Consider the following 20,782-nt stretch of genomic DNA (forward strand, 5'->3'; position numbering starts at 1 on the left):
CCTGGCATTTTCATGCCTTTAATAGTTTCTCACCACCCAGCAGGAAAACTGGATTTTTTTACTTTACACAACATGCATACTACAATAGAAGGAAAAATTTTATTTAGTAGCTTTGGGGTTAAAACTCCCTATTTCAGTACTGAGTTACCAGATTCACAGAACATACTGTATAGGACACGACTGTTAAGCTAATGTGCAAAACCCAGTTAACTGTTGCACTACACCCAATGCTGCAAAGGTAAGCCGGTTTCACCCACCTATTCAAGGAACAAGTTTCCTATCAAGAAAGGAGGCATCCTGGGGGAAGGGAACCCCAAACCCATTTCAAAGATCATGTTCTTGGGGTCCACCTGACATAAATCAAGTTTAGAAAGCAAAGGGAAACAGAGCAGTTCAATTGCAGGACTACCCATTAGTGCAGTGGTTCCCAAACTTGGCAACTTTAAGACTTGTGGACTGGCTGGAGAATTCTGGGAGTTAAAGTCCACAAGTCTTAAAGTTGCCAAGTTTGGGAACCACTGCACTAGTGGTATAGCATAGCTAATTTTGACATCAATGAACCAAAGGCAGCTGCTACTTTCCCATTACTGAAGGACATCATTATGGATACCTCATTCATACATTTAGTCTTTCAATAGGAATAACCACCTCTTTTATTTAAGGTCAATAAGCTTGTTTGCAGACAAGCTGCATGAAAAATGTACTTTAGTTATTTCATTTGTGACTAATGCTTGCAGGTGCCATGAACTCCCAAGAGATGGCTATATTGTCTCGCCTGGGATCTCTAAGGAAACACAAATCCATGAATACAGGGAACCGGAAAGGTAGCAAACAACCAATTGTATGGAAAGGCAGTGCCCTTGAAAAGAACATTGCTTGGAAATTTTCTGATTGGGCAGCTAGAATACATTTACGTAATGGGCCAAGATCACCTTCCAAAAATGTAACTGCTACATTTTGCTGCAAATCGAAGATTCTCCCCACTCTGCAGAGTAATTTTTGCTGTTCCTTTCCCAGCCACTGAATTTGGCTGCTTGACCCAGTTCTAAGTAGCATCTACAGCAGAGGTTCACAACCCATTGCATCATATGGTATTTTAAGTAAGCCGCACAGCTCTTCACAGACTACCCCTTTTCCTGCTACTAAGAGCAGGGGTAAGAATCAGAAAAGAACACTTGGAAGAAAGGAGTTCGAAAGTACCCCTTTTAAGAAGGGATGCTTTACAGCAGCATTACCAGCTAGTGTTTATTCAGATGGGTGTGCGTATAATAAGGTTGCTGCTGGAGTCCAAAGTTATCACAAGTATTTTGCAGCAGTTTAGTAGTATTACCCTTTGCAGCTTTAACAAACATAGCAAAGTTATTCACCAATTAATGAAATATTTATTGTGTAAGAGAGTAAAGTAAATAAACCCCCCACTGCTTTCTAATCAGGATCTGATAAGCCTCTCACTTCTGCATGAAAAACAAAATAAGGGGCATAATGCATAAACAATGCCAAATCCCTCCCATCCCAAACACTGGATCCAGGAAAGTTTATGAGTTGCATTTCTTCTTGGGGGGGAAGAAGTTCCTCCACGTAGGCTTCTTTGATGCGCTTGTTAAAATGTGGACAGGCATTTTGGTCCGGTCTGAATGAAACAAGTAACACAAAATACATTAGCATCAAACACTTAAGTTTGGACAGCCACCCCCAATCAAGTATCATGAGATTAGTTGGGTTTCAACCGCCATACATTCAATAGGCACCAAACTGGGATAGACCCGTGAAGATTACTAATCACCTTCACAGTACATAATTACTTACCAACAGCCTTTCAAGGATCCTAGTAGGCTAAACTGTATACACTCCAGAAGAGCCTGGCTCACATTAAGACTGCCATTTCACTTTTCACTTATACCTATAAAAAAAATAAAAGATGGCCAAGTTAGAATCCTACTGAGGCTTTCTCTGTAGTGGCTCCCTCCCGGTGGAAAATCATCCTTTCAGAGATAAGATTGGCCCCCACTTTGGCACTCTTTCCCAAGGCCCTGAAGACACGGTTCTGCCAATGAGACTGGGGACCCCAGAGTGACATGGAGCCCATCAAGTGGCTGGTCTAATTATTGTCATGGGTGGGTAGGTGGGTGTTGAATTGCTTTTGTATTGGGATTTTATCCTTGTAACCCCACCGAGTTGGGTGGCTGTATAAAATTTCTTAATAAAATCTTTAAAATGTGCTTTGCTTAAATTCTATTCTCGAACAATACCATGTTACAAGAGTAATAGTAATTGATGTTTTTTGCCCATTAAACAAAATGAATGGTTACAGTACTCAGCACCTAAAGCTTTACATAAGTGATTACAGGTAGTCCTCGGTGTACGATCACAACTGAGAAAAACCTCAATTGCTAAGCAAGACAATTGTTAAGTAAGTTTTGCTTTCTTGCTGCAGTTAAGTGAATCACTGCAGCGGCTAAATCGGTTACATAGTTGTTAGTGAACCTGGCCTCCCCCCCCTTTGATTGTCAGGTCCTCTCAAAAGGAGATCACGGCAACAGTCATGAGTCAGTTGCCAAGCATCCAAATTTTAAGCACGTGCCCAACGGGGATACTATAAGAGTTGTGTTGTAAGTCGCTTTTTTTAATGTTGTTGTAATATTGAAGTCACTAAACAAAAGGTTGTAAGTTGGTGACCAACTAAATAAACGCATCCTAATCTATGGGAAGGGAAAAGAGGGAGAAGGGAAACGGAACATGGGGAAAAAAATATTTGAAGATTATTCTAACCCAGAGTCCTTCCCTTTTGCAATTAATATTATATCCTCACCTTCCATTATGAGATCCTCAGTCTCTCAAGACATTTGGAGAAGGCATGCTAGGAAAAGAAGGAACCAACAGGCCAGGCCATTTCAGGAGGCAAAGTGCAGATCATCTTCCTCTCTGTTCTCTCTCTCTCCCCTTTATTCCAAGCCAGGAGAAGTACAGAGGCAGAGAATTAAGTCTGAGGCAGGCTGCATTTTGAAAAGGAGGCCTCTGTCTATTTGGTGTCCAGAAACTACAATAACAAAGCATATACACTTAAAAATGAAGCATATACCACAGGGGGGAAAAAGTTTGTGTGTGTGTGTATTTTTCCCAGAACTAAGAAGAAGAGGGATCATATCTGCAGTTCTTTCCCCACCTTTTGAATCCCTCACTTCAGTTCTGGGATAATCTGCAGATGAAAATCAACAGTCACAGGATAATGCACACTGAAAAGAATGTTTCAGCCCTCTACTACCAATTGCGTAGAACACAAGAAAGACTCTTTGAGAAATTTATTAGGCTCAATATCTTTCAGGAAAAATGACATAAAGTAACTGAAACTGCCCAAACTTCTTCCCTCCTAGAGCATGTAGATAAAAAGGAAACTATTTGAAAGAATTTACTCTTTGCCTTGCAAATACCAAGTCTTTCCACTCAGTTACAACTGGCTTTCTTTCTTTTTCTTTCCAAATGCAGATTTAATTGCAACTGGAAGTTGTTCCTTTAGCTGCAGTGGGGGAATAATTCAGATTCTATTATCATTTAACTCAATAGGAATCTGTAGAGCAATTGGGTAGGAAATGAGATGGGGAAGTGGAATGGCGTGGGGTGAATAGTTTGTAGGCAGAATTTGGAAAGTCCAAGATATTGTTGGAAAAAGAGTGGTTATTTTCCTGCTTGTAAACTGAAATGAGCTAACAGGAAAAGGCACATGCACAGGCAAACAGACTTGGGGACAGAAATAAGTAGGCATTTGTGATACACATATTCCCTGGTTTACAGACAACCAAAATCCACCCACAAGACACTTAGCTAAAACATACATACAATTTAAAAACCTTTACTTTTAAATGAGTTTAGAATATTCCCGCCTGATAGACTTGGACTGTTCTTAAAAGGGCAGGGAGAGAATAGGAAACACAGTTCTCCTCACCCCTTTTGCTTATTTTTTTAACATTTTCCTAACAAGGTTTAAAAATTGTTTTCTCTAGGGTTTATAGCCATTTAACAGCTGTGCTGATCTCGAGGGCACATGAAGACTTTGATACGCAAGGGAAAGATAATAATCAGAGTTTACACATCCCGGTGAATCTCACTGTAAATCTTAAATTAGGAAAGGCAAACATTAATTGACCAGTGATTGCATAGAACAGGAGAAAGATCAATGTTACTCCTTTCTCTTTATTTTTAAGCATATTTAGCCAAATTGGTTTTCCCGCTTCATCTCTGAACAAAGTCCATTTCCTACATAACTGGCGCATGTGCTTCCCGCCTGGGCAGGCAACTTCCTCAGATCAAAAACTCCCATTAGTCCCTCTAGTGGAGATACAGCAATATGTTTCTGGGATGGCTGACTACAGAATGGCACATCAGCAAAGTTTATATACAAATTTTTAGCCTTTGGTGTGAGTGAAATGCTTTTATGACCAGTGGGAAATATAGTTTTTTATGGTTAGAGGAAATATTCTGTTATCTTCTTCATTAGCAAAGATCTTCCTGGCTAGGCAGAGGTGTTAAGAAAATGGGCGCAAGTATTAAACCTGCCATGCTTTTAAAATGTTGATTCTAGGGCTGCCTTTCAGCATTTTATTTCCTTAAGAAAAAATTGTATTTTATTAGTAGGGATGGGTTTCTGTGACTTCAGATCAGAAAGCTGTTAAAAGGAGGGAAGATCAGAGGCTTTTAAACTTCTATCAGTTCTTTTTGTGCAACAATAGCGTAACACAAATCCAAGCCTTGCTGGTCCTACCTACCTTCAACCATTCCACATGTAGAATAGCCTCCTGTCTTCCATTTGCAGAAACATCTGTGTGTTGTTTGCTAGAAATTTCCTGTTTCCAGGATCTGGTATAATCACATCTGCAAAATCTAAAGGAGACACAGATATTTTTTTTGGGGGGGAGGGGGGGCATAAGTAGGTTACTTTCATAAAGATATAAGGGAAAAAAAAAACCCCACCCCTTTCTACCATGCTCACCTGATTGCACCTACCATTCAAGATTTTTATTTGTATCGCACTTTTATTTTACAAACAACCCATCAATAGCAATATTCCAATTTTCCACACAACCTTGTGCAGTGGAATTGGGGTAAGAGTGACTGGCCCAAACTCACCCAGATGGTTTTCATGGCTAAGACAAGACTTGAATTCAAGTCGCTTTTTGGTGCCTTAACCTGTAGACCAAACTGGCTTTCTTGATACTCTCAATTAAATTTTTTGGGGGACAAGGCAACATTTTCCCCTCTGTTGGTTGGCCTTTTTCATGATACCTAGAAGGTCTATTCATTAAATGAGTATGTAATCACATTTTGTGTGCATCTAGAGCAGTGCTTCTCAACCTTGGTAACTTTCAAAGGTGTGCGGACTTCAACTCTATAATTCCTCAGCTGGCCATAACAGAATGGGAGAAACCTATTCTTCAGTTAGCTTAGCTGTTGTGGCAAATAGAGGTAGTCCTCAACTTATGACCCAAATTGAGCCCAACATTTGTTGCTAAGTGAAACATTTAAGTAACAGTTGCCTCATTTTACAACCTTCCTAGCCATCGTTAAGTGAATCACTGCAGTTAAGTTAGTAACATGGTTGTTAAACGAATCTGGCTTCCCCACTGTGTCAGAAGGTCACATGATCATGGGAATATTGCAACTGTCATAATTGAGTTAGTTGCCATGCGTCTGAATTCTGACCATGTGATCATGGGGATGCTGCACCCGCCAGTCGTAAGTCACCTTTTCAGTGCTGTTGTAACTTTGAACAGTCACCAAAGAAATTGTTAAGTTGAGGACTACCTATACTGGTGTTTCCCTAACATGGCAGTCACCACCAGCAATCAAACACTACCAAGACCTTTTTTCTCAATCACAAATTTTAACAGGCAGGCCAGGATTCTGTTCCTCAGTCCCCCAAGATGTCAAAGGCAAGGGGGGCACTGTTATCATCATAGTAGTCTGTGCCCAGTGCTAACATCATTGGAAGAATCCTGTTGCCATATTCTTCTCATCTATCTATCTATCTATAGTAATACTCCTATCCCACCTACCAAAGGAAAAGAAAAAGATGCTTAATTCAATTAAACTAAAGGTCAAATACAGATTAGACAAAACTTGGCTCAAAACAGTAACTGTGAAAGGAACCTTGGAATCCTAGTGGACGATCCCTGAAACATCGAGCCAGCAGTCTCTCTGTCAGCAGCCAAAAAAGCTAATACAATCCTCGTTTGCATAAGCAGAGGCACAGGATCAAAATCACATTAAGTATTAAGCACCGCTTTATATAAAGCCTTGATAAGGCCACACCTGGAATACTGCATCTAGTTTTGGTCACTACATTACAAAAAAGGAGTTGAGGCTTTGCAAAAAGTGCAAAGAACAACTACTAAGATGATTAAAAGGCATGTAGACTAAAATATATGAACAACGGTTGCAGGACTTGGGTTTGGCTACTCTAAAAAAAAGGACTAGGGGGAACATGATAGCAGTATCCCAATATTTGAGAAGTTGCCACAAAGAGGAGGGGGTCAATTTATTTTCCAAAGCACCAAAGGACAGGAAAAAGAAACAATGGATGGAAATTAACCAAGGAGAGAATCAACCTGGAATTAAGGAAAAACTTCCTAACAGTGACGACAATTAACTATTTGCCTTTAGGAGTTGTAAGTGCTTCATCACTGGAGGTTTTTAAGAAGGGACTGCGGGCAGCCCCTTTTCTGAAATGGTATATAGGATCTTCTGCTTGATTAGGGGGCTGGACTAGATCACCTCCAGGGTCCCTTCCAGCTCTATTCTGATTGATTGGATTCCCATTCCTTAGATCCTTCAAGGCTTTTTCTATAAGGGTCGCATCTTCCCTCCCACATCATAGTCCTATATTTCTTATTTCAATCTACCTTTGCGAAGGAGTCCCTTTTCCCCCCTCCCCTATTTTTTAAAACAACCTGTTGGTTGTTTTAAGGCTTTCGCCTTTTCCTTGTTAAAATAAAATGAATAATTACTGAAAGTATCACAGTAGCAAATAAAAATGATCCAAACAATCCTAAAAACCCCGGCAACCCAGCTGCCCCCGGCGCAAGCACCCACCTGCAGCTGGCCGCCATTCGAAACAGGAGGGAGCACCGCTGCACGTGGCCCTTTTATACTACTTTGGCCCCGCCCCGCTTTTCGGGAACCTTGCTCTCGCAAGACCACCATTTTACGCATGCGCGCTATCAAGGAACGCGCGCGCGAAAGGAGATAAAGTCCCCGCCCTTCGGCCGGTCTAAATCCACGCGTGCGCGAAAGGAGGTAAAGCGAATTGAATTTTTTATTGAAGGCATAGAGGCGAAGAGGAAGTGGGATGTGAGCTCGCTTGTGGTTTTCTTTTAGTTTCTTTGGCATCTGGTTGGTCAGGGCAAGGCTTAATTGATAAAGCCATAGGATTGTTGAATTTATTAACTTGTCCAGCGTGTGTCAGCTTTTCAACTTTTAAAATGTATGGACTTCAACTTCCAGAATTCCCTTGTCAGTAATTCTGGTTGGGGACTTATGAGAGTTGAAGTCCAGATATCTTTAAATTGCTAAAGTTGAGACACAACTACTTTTGGCAATGTAAACTGGAAAAGTACATGTGTAAAGGAGTACATTGCAACCAAATAGGCAGCAACTTTTAAAAATCTTAAATTAAAAACATACTATTGATTGCTTTCTTCTAAAAACAAGGAAAAAATGGAATGGACTACATCCTCTATGTCTAATTTTGGTTTTACGACTGTAATTAATGTATGCACATTTATTGGGATTTAGGATTAATGATTTGATAATGTATTTCCATTTAATAACTGCTGTCCCCCTTTCCAGGGTGTAGGATAGGATAGGATAAGCTAGGATAGGATAGGATAAGCTAGGATAGGATAGGATTCTTTGTTGGCCATGTGTGATTGGACACACAAGGAATTTGTCTTTGGTGCATATGCTCTCTTGTACATTAAAAAATATAAAATAATTCTTCAAGAATCATAAGATACAATACAGTGATAGTCATGGGTTATTAATAAGCAGTCAAATCATACTCAGAAAAAATTAAACAATATAAATTGTAAAGATACAAGTAACATGGTTATAGTCATAAGTGGGAAAAGATAGATACTAGGAAGGATGAGAAGAATAATAGTAATACAGTCTTAGTAAATAATTTGACAGTGTTGTGGGAATTAGTTGTTTAGCAGAGTGATGGCATTCAGGAAAACTATCCTTGTAGCTAGTTATTCTGATATGCAGTGCCTTATAGTGTTGTTTTGAGGGTAAAAGTTGAAACCATTTATGTCCAGGATGAAGCGAACAGCAAATTATTGCATTGCAATGCAAATTTTAAGGCTGGTAGACAACATCATTTTAAAGATGAATTTTTTCAAATTTGTGGAGGAAATGTGTACTACCAATTAAATTTAAGAGAGCCATTTTTTACTGTAATGGTTAAAACCACAGGCTAGAAAATAGAGAGTGAGTTCTAACCCTGTCATAGGCACAAAAGCCAAGTGAATGACTGGGTCAGCTCTAGGGCAAAAGCAATGCAAACCATTTCTGAAAATGGGATTGCTAAGAAATAATGAGTCACCTGGAATTAAAACTGACTTGAAGATGCACACAGAAAATATTATTCTTTGAGGAACTATTAACTATTATTTTTCAGAAAGCACCAAGAAGAATACTGTTTCCCAGGTGAATAGGATTATCCACAGAGGTAAAATGCTATAATTAAAATGTCTTTCCTAACAATAATTATTTTATTGTTATTAAAATGCTTCCTTCTGTCAGAGAAAGATATTAATTATGATGTCTATATCAATTTATCTTACAGTTACCACTAAAAAATGTTATCATGCCTCATAAATCACATATTTGGAAACAAAACTAATTTAGGGAAAGCTAAATCTTCGGCTCTCTTGCGTTGAATAATCTTTTATGGAAGTAAACAGAAAAAAATATAGACAAAATCAGATTTTTAACATGCTCAAATAGCTGGCAAAATCACAAAGGCTACAAAATGTCAATATCAACTAATCAGATGCTAACTATATAGCTTTAAGCAATAGAAAATTCTACAACAGAATTATTGTAATTCAAAATCCTGAGGGATGTTTTCAGACAAAGTAAAAATAAGTGACATTAAGTACTGCAGTAGGAATTATTGGCGTGCAGCGGTGCTGATTGAACGTTATTTTAAAGCCAGAAAAATTCTATATTTGGCCAACAGCTCCTTGAATGTGACTTGCATCTGGAACTTCAGCCACTGTACCAACCACTTGATACAAAAGCAATGCACAACACAAACATATACGTATATATAGGGGTGAGTGTGTGTGTGTGTTGTATATAGATATAAATATATAGAAAAATACACTTGCATCTGGGGAGAAAAACCAAGATGTGCAGCTTCGTAGATCTTTACAGAGCTACTTATTTTTGGGCCTTATTTTTGCGGAGGTCTTATTCTTTTTGAGGTGCAGGAGGTGGTGAGCATAGTCTCCTCATAGCTGCTGCCGCTGTTATAATATTTTCAGGGGAGGGCTTATCTTACCACATGTGCTCAAAAGCTCAATTGGGCTTATTATCTGGGGAGATCTTATTTTTGGGAAAATTTGGGTACTAGGCAACCAGTCAGCATTTACAGACATTTACGGACATTTGCAGTATTCTGCACACCTGACCGCAATGTATGGTTCTACTGAGCATGCCCAAGATGATGTCCTTTTGCTTTTGAGGAGAGCTTCGGGGAAGATATTGTCCTTCTCAAAATATAAATATATTTTGTCTTTCACAAACTTCTTCTTCTCTTTGACAATTTATAAAAATATTTGGCTTCTCTTGCTGAAAATTCCTAGCATGCTCTTCCTCCAAGTGGCCAAAAGAGAGACAGTCATTTTTCTCTGTGGTCTTCAAACAAGCACACACTCTGGGCAGTTCATGCCCTCAAAATGGCAACACAAGGGACTGAAATCAGATACGCCCCCAAAATAGATGGTTAGTGAATTCCTGACCCTGGAGCTGGGCTATGCTGTGGAAGCAAATGTAAGGACCTTTCTAGCTGTGTAGAGGGAAAAGGAACAGAATAAACAAAATCTAAGTTTTGATTTTCTGTTGGACTTCCTAATATAGCAATTTCCACTTGTAGGAGTGGGTTGCAATAGCTACTGTAGAGATTGCTGCTTTACCCACAGAAGTTGTTGGTAAGAATGCACAGGGAGAATAAGCTTCTACCGTAAGGACCATTTTGCCAGCCCAGAATGGATTATCTTAATCTGGAGTTTGGAATCTGAGCTTTCATTGGTTTAAAAAGAGTAAGTGCTTAGTTCTTATAATCTTGGAAGTGGGGGGAAAGTATTTGTATTTGCTAACGACAGGCCTGCGAATAAGAGGTTCTGTACAGAAAGTCCTTAATTTATGAGCATTCATTTAGCAACTGTTCAAAGTTACAATGGCACAAGTGATGACAAGTCCTTGCATTTAAGACCATTGCAGCGTCACATGATTTAAATTTAAGCACTTGGCAACGTACATAAACTGTATTTATGATGGTTGCAAGTGCTGGAGTCATCCGCCATTTTGCAACCTTCCCAGCCCATTTCTGACAAAGTCAATGGGAGAGGTCTGCTTTAATTTAGCAACTGTGTAATTTATTTAACAACTGCAATGATTTTCTTAACCTGGAAAACAAGGTTAAAATTAGGTGAACTCACTTAACAGCTGCCTTGCTTATCAATGGAAATTCTGGTCCCAGTTGCCTTAAATAAGTCAAGGACTACTTGTAGTAAGGATTGCAAAACCGAAGGACTTTAAAATGGTACTTTCTGTTTTTTCCATTATTACATACTACTTGCCTACTGCTTGTAATATATATCCCAATGTCCCATGTTCCTTTAATTCTTGCACACATACATATGGAACATACGTTCCATGCACATGCTTCAAGCAGTGAAACTAGAATTTGATATGGCGAAACAAAATAGATCAGCCAGTTTTACTGACAATCCCAGCATATTCCTGGACCTGCACAGATCAGTTTACTCTGGTTGTATGCTTTCCATTGTAGTTATTTGTAGCTTTAAGGTGGAGCTTTATACTTTGGGCTCTGTCCCCCCCCCCCTTCCCTATATATTTCATGTGAGTGTGTTGGTTTTCATTTGTAGTGTTCCTAGCACAAATTGTTCACAGAGTAAGAAATTTATCTACTCTGGGGGTCTTAGAGAATTGAGAGAGAGAGAGAAAAAATCAGAATATACTCCCTTATGTATGCCCCGTCAGTTTCCTGGAATAGAAAAGCTGTTCTCTCCCAAGTTTTGGAAAAGATCCAGGGGTACAGCTGTGGCAGCTGTCGGGGCGTGGAGGGAAGAATCTGCTGGGACAGCACGTAAAGATCAATGCTATGCCTGTCTGGGACACTGAGTAGGAAAGGTAACAGCTTCCTCTTAGCATGTCCCAGCCAAAGGACTGTGCAATACTCAGAGCTGGATAGCATCAGTGGCTTGGTAACAAAGGGTTAACTAGTCCTCCCCCCCCCCCCCCCAAAAAAAAAAACCTCCTGAAGATTGACATTCCCCAGCAAGGAGGAATTTTCCAGGCCTAAATTCATCTCCTACCAGCAACAGCCCTTTTTCCAAGTTTGGAAAACACTGGAAGACTGGAAATCGCAACAGCATGAAAGAGAAAGCAGAACCGAACAAGGAAGACAGGAAAGGTAAATTCAAGTAACTTGAACTTACTTGTGAATGTGTGCAGCAGTTATGAGAGAGAATGAGGATAACTTGGAGAATCAGGGAAGACATCAGGCTCCAGAGGCCACCCCAGCTATGGGAAGAAAGACAGAGCTGAGAGGGAGAGGGAGAAAAAGCAAAGAGAAATATGAGAAGAGCGAATATTGAGGGATGGATATGCTGTGTGAAGAGAGACACAGCAGAAGCAAGTTAATGTGGCAGGGAAGAGCGTGCAAATCTGTTCCATTGTCCATGAATTAGATCACTGCATCAGATCTCCAATTAGGAAAGTGGAAATGATCGTACAACGTGTTTCATAGTATTGTAAAAATTAGGAAGAGTTAACTAAAAAAATTGCTGTCATGAAATTATCCAGACCACAACTATTTATCTCTATTACATCATGCGCTTTATACTGTAAAAAGAATTGTTGCTTTTTGCAATTTGGCAATAGCAGAATCTGTACTGAATACTATAAGAATACGAAAAAAAGGCTAGGATCAATTAAATCAATAATGACTGGCCACTGGCCAGTTAATCTTAATTTAGTAATATTTTAAACTGGAGTAGATGATCTACTTTAGACAATTTAGTGGATTTATTTGCATGCACAAGAATACATACACATTTGGGGAATAAGTCAGCATAAGATTGTTGTATCTGGACAATAAAATAATAGTGCATCATTATATTGATAAGTGGATGAATCATCAGATAGATAATCATTTATTAGATCTGAGGTGCAGCAGATCCACAAATTGTTAACATAACTAGAATTTTTAAAAATCATTCTTTTTTGACAAGTATATTTCCTTGACTTAGTGGTGATTACTTCAATGATGATTATTTCTAATTAAATCTACTGCTGAGATTATCTTTAAAATTGTACTTTACCACAGTTTTTATTACTATAATTTGTATTGTTTGGGTACTTGCTTTTAACATTGCATTATTCCCTGCTCTTAGGGTTTTAAAAGACCTTTAAATAGAATTTTTTAGCCATGGGTAACTCCCATTGAATGATTGACTGAAAAGATTAATCTTGTACATGAGTCAAGAAAGATACATTTTCAGGATAAAATAGGATTAGGTAGGTAAGATATTAGGTAATATCTGTTCGAAAGGGGAAAGGAGTGCACAGTACAGAATGTACATTCATCACAAAAGTTGTAAGGAGAAAAAAAGAAGAAAAACTGCATTTGGGGACCCGATGTAGAAGATTAAATATTGTTAAATATTTAATCTTAAATATTAAAAGAGAATGACAAATAGTAAAAGGGAAAGCTGTCCGGGATAAGTGAGGAAGGGGAAGAGATAAAGGGGGAGGATGATGCTGAACTAGAAGGAGGTGCTATGAATTAGTGAGTGTGGCAGGCACGGATGGAGAACAGAGAGGCAAGGAAAGGCAAGAGAGAGAGAGAGAAAAATGGGAAGGGAGTTGGGGTGAGGGTGACTGGGAGGAAGAGCGGCACAGCTAAGTCCTCCCTGGCACCTGCCCCAGCTCTCTCTCCCTTCCACCATCCCACTGGTGCTGAGCCACCATCTGTTGCTCTGGAACGGAGCAAGCTGAGGACGGGTACGGGCAGGATGGGGGCTCCACCAGAAGGTAGGTTTTCCAGCCAGAAGCAAAATTGCTCAATGGGCATTTGTAGAAATAGGGGAGGGGGGGTGGAGGAAAGGGGTGGGCTCATAAAATGGAAGTTTAGATGCACTTGGAGAGTGGCTGGGGGTGTTCAGTCTTCTACAAACTACTATCTTCCACATAGGTTGGATTGTAGCCTCTATAGTATCCAGCAGGCCAGGGATGATGGGAATTGTAATTGAGCACATCTGAGGGACTTTTCCAGGCCTGGGAGAGTTAGTGTCCACTTCCTACCTGTGAATGTTAAGCATAATAAATGGGAGGAAAGTTTACAGGGTAGATTTTACTATAAAATGAGGTGCAAATGGAGAGACTTAATTGCTTTATGTCAAGGAAGAGAGAGAGGGAGAGAGAGAGGGGGGGTAACTATAAATTTGATGCTGGATATAATCCTAAATTAAATTATTCTTACATTGTTTTTGTTATATTTCCTCTATCAAATTTTTATTGCTTTCCTTCGAAGAAGTCTGGGTGGCTTCTGTGGTTCTCTTTCCTCCCCAATTTATTCTGACCACATCCCAATGACAGGAAGGAAAAACTAAGAGAGAATGCAGTACAAAGATTTAGAAGGCAAGACTATAATTTGTGGGGCTGATATTTGGGGAGTAAAATGGCTGCGTGTGGTAGTTAGAATGGCTGGGACTTTTTGGACCGCAGATAGCAGTTGGAGAGTATTTTTCAACCTTAGCAGCTTGAAGATGTGTGAACTTCAATCCCACAATTCCTTAGTCAGCATGCTGGCTGGGGAATTCTGGGAGTTGAAGTCCACACATCTTCAAGAGGCCAAGAAACACTGAGAAACACTGCACTAGGGTAAAGCAATGCTCCAATTAAAGTTGGCCAAGGCCTCAGTAAAAGGATCATCAAATGATTGTGGTGTTTATTGAAACGAATCCTTGGATGAGTCGATGCGGTTTGGATTTGGGGGTGATTTGGGATGCTTCCCAATGGACAATTCATAGCACTGGTGTTAGAAAAAATATGTAAACAAATGAATGAGTTTTCTGTGGGTATTTTAAAAGACGAAAGAACCAGTACAGAATCATTGAAGGGAATATGTGCAGAGCAGGGGTGGGTTCCTACCGGTTCGGCCCGGTCCCCTGGTCGGCACAGCATGTTTTGTTTTTTTTCATTTTTCAATGTTCTGCACATGCGCAGACCTATTTATAAGCAACTGCATAAGCGTGCAGAACGAACCAAGCACGCACATGCAAATTTGTGTGGGCACCAAACCGGCAGTAGTGGGGGAAGCAACCCACCATGCAGAGGTTTTTGCATAGAAAAAAAGTGGGATTTTGATGACGGTGGTGGCTACCATCTTGACTTTTTTGACTTCTTCCGGCATCCATACTTACACGGAAGCTTGGACTTGCTTTTCAATAAAATTCCAACAGGTTGATTGGGTAAGAAAGTCCCCTTCTAAAAAAAAAAAAGCAGTATGTTGGGGAGCATTTGGAGAGACTAGTGGGTTGTTGCATTTTTTAAAGCAGGATCTAGTTGGGTAAATTATTTCAGTTTGATTTGGATAAACTTAGTAAGTGCTGATCATACATTAATGGGGAAACCTGCCAAAATTAATTTTTCTACTTAAACAATGCCTGAATTTGTTTCCCCCTCTCTTTTCTACCCATTCCTCTGCTTGGTATAATATATGCCGTCTTGGTTATGCATCAAAAGACAGGGATTATCCCACAATCCATATTTGTAAGCCAATTTGGGAGCCTTTATTTTTCCCAAATGAACAGGGAAGAAATTAGTAATGATTCAGGCGAACTGAAACCAAAGGAAAACTGAAGTCGTAAACTTTAACCAGCTTTGACTGACTTGGAACTGAGATTCTAAGTGTCATGGACAGTTGGGGGTGCCAAGTGGTTTCATTCTGAACCATCGAAGAAAATTTGGGTAGATCTTGGAAAGCTGGCAAGTCATTTCCTAGAATTTGCTTTGCCTCCACCCTGCTGTGGGAAATAAAGAGACAGCCTCCATCTGGCAATTTTGACCAGTTTTTTTTTTTATTCCCCCCCAATCCCCGTTTTTTCTTAGTTGGATGGAAAACTGCAGGCAGTGCAGCCAAATTTGAGAGGCAGAGAGGAGCCATTTCCCTAGAACAAACCCTGAGTCTTCGCAGCCCAGCCCTTGCCAACTCCAGCTGGGAACTGCCTTCTCCCGCCTCTTCTTATTTTCCAGATTCTTTTTTCTTTCTTTTTTGGCTTGTGGAAAAAGCAATTGGAGCCAAAATGAAATTAAGTCGCAGTGCTGGATCTCATTGGTAGGAGGGGAGTTTAATGTAGTCCTGGAGGCTATAAGGAAAAGAAAATGGAAGAAATGGCCATTCTGTCTACCCCAGTAATGGAGCCTGGATGAGGAGTAACTTTGGTGGGATGAAGCATCTGAATAACATGTGAGTTGCTCAGAGCCGTTTAAACAGAGAAATGCACAGTTTTTAGAAAGGCAAATATATACTTCGTGGCAGGACTGCTAAATCTTTTAACAACTTCTGGCACACAACAGTTCAACAGATGTAGATTTTGGACGCGCTGGCGGAGAAAACTGTATCTGCTGATGATATCACGTTATTCGGAGAAGTTAAAAACAACATGGGGGCTGGACAGAGCTTAAAACAAACAACTCCAAAATGCAGGAATGAGACGAATACAGCAAATGCAATGCAAAGTAACTAAATATAAAATGCTAAGGTGCAAAAAAAAGAGGCTTAGTTGAACCTTCAAGTATAATATATACAAATAAAAAGTCAATTTGGTCTAGCAGTTAAGGTACAGGCCTAGAAACTTGGAGATTGTAAGTTCTAGCCCTGCCTTAGGTACCAAAGCCCACTGGGTGACTTTGATTCAGTCACTCTCTCTTAGCCCAACCCACCTCACAAGGTTGTTGTTTGTGGGGAAAATGGGAGGAAGAAAGAGTATTATGTATATTTGCTGCTATTTATTTATAAATATGAATTTTTATAAACATTTATAAAAATAAAAAAGCATAATAATCTAACGAATACATAATCAACTTCTCCTGAATATCTGTTACTCTGAGAGATACTTTGTGATCCTGATGGCATTACCAAATTCCCACAGTTGAAGTATTGTATGCCTCCCACTTTCCAATGTGGCACTTTGTACATATGAGATTCCAACAATGGTTTGCCACTTTAAAAAAGGCTGCTGAATTGCATTAGAAAATCTTTGGATCTCTATTTCTCACCTAGCATCCCTCATTTTAGTGGTCAGCATCATTAACCATATTGATTGGAGACTCCTGAGAAGTCAGACATCTGAAGGGCTGCAGTTTTCAAAGCAGCTCGGATTGCAATTTAAACTTATTATTATGAACTAGAAAAAAAGAACAATTGAAAGAAGAAGCAACATTAATTGTTCTTGGAGAACATGTTAACAATGATTGGACTTTTTTGCTTAAGAAAAGGGGGCATGATATATAATAATATCTCAGTTTAACAGACAACACCAGCCATTTAGCAGGTTCTGGAGGGAACAAGCCAAATTTTTATAGGATTTGAGTAAACCTGAAAATGAGTTAATTGAATAAACTATATTTTTCTGGGTTTGGAAAACATACAGAACCATCACCTAACTACACAATCTAGGTTTGGGCAACACATTAGGCTGCAGTGCAATTGGTTAAACTGTGTCTCCATATATCATATAAACCCAGATTTGTCATGGAGTTTCCTAAAATTCAGGAGCTTGCAGAAGGAGGAATTTAAGAATTCCACAGAAGGAACAGGTCTCCTAGATAAAAGCCACATGGGCAGAGGTGATATTCAGCCAATTCTGACAGGTTCTAGAGAATCGGTAGCGGAAATTTTGAGTGGTTCGGAGAACCGGCAAATAGGCTGGCCCCATCTCTGCTCCACCCAGCCTCCCAGCCAATCTTCGCTTGTGGCCCTGAACAGGAGAAAGGGGCTGTAAATCAGGTTAGTGGGATGGGGAGGGAATGGGGATTTTACAGTATTCTTCCCCTGCCATACCCATAAAGCCACGCCCACAAAACCATGCCGTGCCCGCAAAGCCACACCCAAAGAACCGGTAGTAAAAAAATTTGAATCCGACCACTGATAGAAGGGGATATAGAACAGATCCTATATGAAGTTGTCTGTGGAGAATTAGAGGGAAAAATATCTGTATATTAGGCATTTTGGTAAACTATATAACTTAGTGGGTTTTGATTCAATATTAAGTTACCGTATTTGAGCTGAAAATGCAAGATGACCACCAAATGGCAGCAAATGTTTCTTTAAAGCCCAGATCTAGTAACCCAAATGAGCAAGAAAGCAGTTGAAACCATCATTTTTGTAGGCTTACTGAATGAAACTTTGCTTCTATGCAATGACTTAGAGATACTTGCTTAGTATGTAGTATGTCTTCTTCCTGCCACGTTTTTGAGCTCCATTAAAAAAAAAAGTCTACCAGATTATAAAGACAAGAGCTGCTAAAAAAAAGGAGAGAAAGCAAACCATGATTGCTTTGCTCTGCTCACCTGTGAGACTGATTACCTTATTTCTGGTTTGTTTACAACTGTAATTAAAATATAGCCTTTGTCTTCAAACAAAAATGCTCCATAAATATGTGGGCAGAAGAGAGAAGAATGAAGGGTTCTGTCTGAATGCAAAATTGGATTCACACCTGAACTTCATCATATGACTGGTTACAGCAATGGAATGCCACACTTGTGTACCTTCTTCCTTAGGGGTTGCAGTGGAACACCATCCACCCACCCCAGAGTGTGCAGAGCAAAAGTTTCCTTTCCATGCACAGGCAATAATCTTGCAAGACAAAAGTGTGCCTGCGTCTTGGCCAACAGAAGACATTGTGGCAGAACGTTAGACTTTCATAACACAGAAGTTATCAGCTGGGACTCCTGTGCAAATGCCTCCTTCATGCCCCACCACTTTTTTCCTAGTGTTTCAAGGAGCCTCAAGTGATATTTGAGCCTCCATTATAATTGTTCTTAGTTTTCTTAACACTGCGTCTTTGTTTCTGGAAGGAATCAAAGAAGGAAATGTTAAGAAGGAAATGAAATAGCAACGCCACCATCATTTTTCCCCTCAGGGGTCCTTTATCTAGATTCTGTATCCCCACAGTGAGGCAGTGGAAAATGAATGTTGGAATAATGTTTGATTTTATTAAATTTGGTAGAAGGAGTGATGGGGAAAGAAAGGAGATGCATAAAGTGGTTACATTTTGAAGTCTGGCTGTCCTCTTTGCCCACTTGCTAATTGTGTGGGGCAGTTTATTGGATCCGCAGCCTATTCTGTATAAGTAAAGGAAGAATGAACAATGTGCTTCTGTTTTCCTGTGCTTGAGGGAAATTTAATGTTGCAATACCCTGATGTTGTGCCAGAGGTCCATTCCCTGCTTCTCTTCATCAGCATCCCTTATCATTTATGTAGTCCACGTATACTAGGATAGAGAAATTGTGCCAGAGCACATTACAGGTACCCCTCGACTTATTACTGTAATGAAGTTTGCCAATTATGGTCGTAAATTGTGGCAGTCGTAAAACAAGTCATGTGATCAAGCGATTTCACAGATCTCTTTTTGTGGCCATCATAAACCAAACGTCAGGCCTGGAAGCCATCTTTTGCATTGGGCCTTCAGGCCTGCCACATTTAATGCTGTGGGAAATTGTGAAGGGGAATTATATGGAGTGGGATAGATATAGTCACAATAACATTCTTTTCTCAGAAAGTCAAGGACGTCTTGCCCTGCACCTGGAGTGGTGTGACTGGGAGGCATCCCCAGTTGGGATGGTGCCTGATTGGGCCATGAGATGGACATGCGGGTGCTGGGCAGAGGCTTGAACTTTTGTTTGGGTGGGGAAAAACCTGGAAACTTTCAGATTCGGGTTTTCCAAGATGTGCCAATATGAAATGGAACTTTGAGGAAACCCAAGCCTCGGAGTCTTCTTTTGTCAGGGGGGTTATTTAGAATCCTGACAGCAAGCACCACAATTTTTAAGCAAATGCTGCAGTCATTAAGCAAATCCACTGTTCCCTATGAGTGTGTTTTTTGCCAGAGACTGGAAGTAAATGCTGGTTTTCAGCATAATTGTCAAAAATTGCAGTCACATGCAACAGCTGTTAATGAGGGCTGGTTTGCCAAGTGCCCAGAATGCAGTCACATGATCATTAGTGGGGAGCCACCAGCCATCGGAACCTTTGGGGTGGGGTCTGTTGTAACTTTCAACAGTTGCTAAGCAACTGATAGAAAGTCAAGGATTACCTGAATTGCCTCTCTTGTGCTTGCTCTTTTAACGTTTTTTTAAAGTGATGTGATTTTCTGTAAAGGGGTGGAGAGTTACATCGGTAGGGAGACTGTTGGTAAAGGGACTACTTCCTCTTTCCCGCAGCTATGAAAGGAAGGGAGAAATTTTTCAACTACAATTGGAGCTGGAATAAAGTTGTACAATTCAGTGCAGTCGTGTCCGTGAGTTGGAAGTGCATAGCAGGTAGTTGAAGTGTGTTCCTCCTCCATCACTCTGCTGGCCTAGCCTTGCCAACCACATGGTAATATGACATCTCTAATGATAGCACATTGCTCTCATTCTGCTGACCATGAAGTTATGCTCAAACCCATCACTACTTAGCTGGCTGATCTCTTGGCACTTTGAGCTTTTTAAAAATCCCAAATACTTTACAAGTTAGAATGCAGGATTTGCTGGACATTTATTCATTCATTTATTTATTTATTTATTTATTTTGAAAGATGCATGCAGCTTATGACCAAATTTGGTTTTAGCCAAGGGAAAGGTTACAAAATTGAGCTAGCAAGAGAAGAATTTACATCTGAGTGGTATATTTTTAACATTCCTAAATGATTTCTTAGGATGGGTTTCAAATATATCAACAGTAGTATTTCTGTGATTATTTTTGGGATCTAAAACAAAAAGGATCAAAGGAAGGTTGGATGCCCACCTACATTGTGCTAGGCGCACAATGCATGTCAATAACTGGATTTGCACCTGGTTGGTAGAATGTTAGGGGTTTGTTTCACCATAGTTAGTTGAATAAACAATAGATGGTTGGGTTTACATAATATACATTATGTAGAGAAACAATCTGGGTTCCCAGCCTTCCTCAGTTACCACCTTTTAAAGCATAAAAATACATTCATTCAATTCAAGGCTAAAGAAGGAAGGATGTTATAGGATTAGAAACATAATCATCACTAGAAACCATTACAGTTGAATATATTTTGCAAAAAAATATGACAGCAAGTTCCAACAGGTTCGGTTAAATTCAGTTATGTCTTTATAAATTTACTAGAATATTATAACCTGTGCGAAGAATAATGCACAGAAACTTTGTTTAAAAACATGCCAAAATATTAACCATAACAGGTTTTTTTGAGAGTTACAAAAATTGCAGGAGGGGGATTTG

At 39.8% G+C, this 20,782-nt stretch overlaps 1 protein-coding gene, 1 long non-coding RNA gene and 1 other non-coding gene across 7 annotated transcripts in view; 1 reads left to right on the forward strand and 2 right to left on the reverse strand.

The window, feature by feature from the left end:
- Window positions 1–1,312: 1,312 nt before the first annotated feature.
- LOC148046298 (uncharacterized) lies at window positions 1,313–7,197 on the reverse strand. Of its 2 annotated transcripts, XR_015696477.1 has the most exons (4): window positions 7,084–7,197; window positions 4,761–4,875; window positions 2,810–3,037; window positions 1,313–1,630 (listed from the first exon to the last, which is right to left on the reverse strand). It is a non-coding gene; the product is annotated as an uncharacterized LOC148046298 (long non-coding RNA). The 2 variants fall into 2 exon arrangements; XR_015696478.1 differs by lacking the exons at window positions 2,810–3,037; window positions 4,761–4,875; window positions 7,084–7,197 and adding an exon at window positions 1,807–2,109.
- On the reverse strand, window positions 5,896–5,985 carry LOC148046299 (small nucleolar RNA SNORD88). Its single transcript, XR_015696548.1, has one exon. It is a non-coding gene; the product is annotated as a small nucleolar RNA SNORD88 (small nucleolar RNA).
- A 2,889-nt stretch (window positions 7,198–10,086) lies between the features above and the next one.
- LOC106546595 (protein kinase C and casein kinase substrate in neurons protein 1) overlaps window positions 10,087–20,782 on the forward strand; it is a 51,553-nt gene continuing 40,857 nt past the window's right edge. The window contains exons 1-2 of one of the 4 annotated variants that reach the window (XM_087713808.1): window positions 10,087–10,319; window positions 11,622–11,716. In XM_087713808.1, the coding sequence (XP_087569934.1) occupies window positions 11,677–11,716 (40 nt within the window). In that variant the 5' untranslated portion in view covers window positions 10,087–10,319; window positions 11,622–11,676. Of the gene's footprint in view, window positions 10,320–11,540; window positions 11,717–13,181; window positions 13,339–20,782 lie in introns of those variants that run through there. The other 3 variants (XM_087713809.1, XM_014063501.2, XM_014063502.2) reach the window with 3 other exon arrangements.

The sequence above is a fragment of the Thamnophis sirtalis genome, unplaced genomic scaffold, assembly GCF_051295495.1.
Source record: "Thamnophis sirtalis isolate CommonGarterSnake01/CBP01778 unplaced genomic scaffold, rThaSir2_p1.2 scaffold_4, whole genome shotgun sequence".
NCBI lineage: Eukaryota > Metazoa > Chordata > Lepidosauria > Squamata > Natricidae > Thamnophis > Thamnophis sirtalis.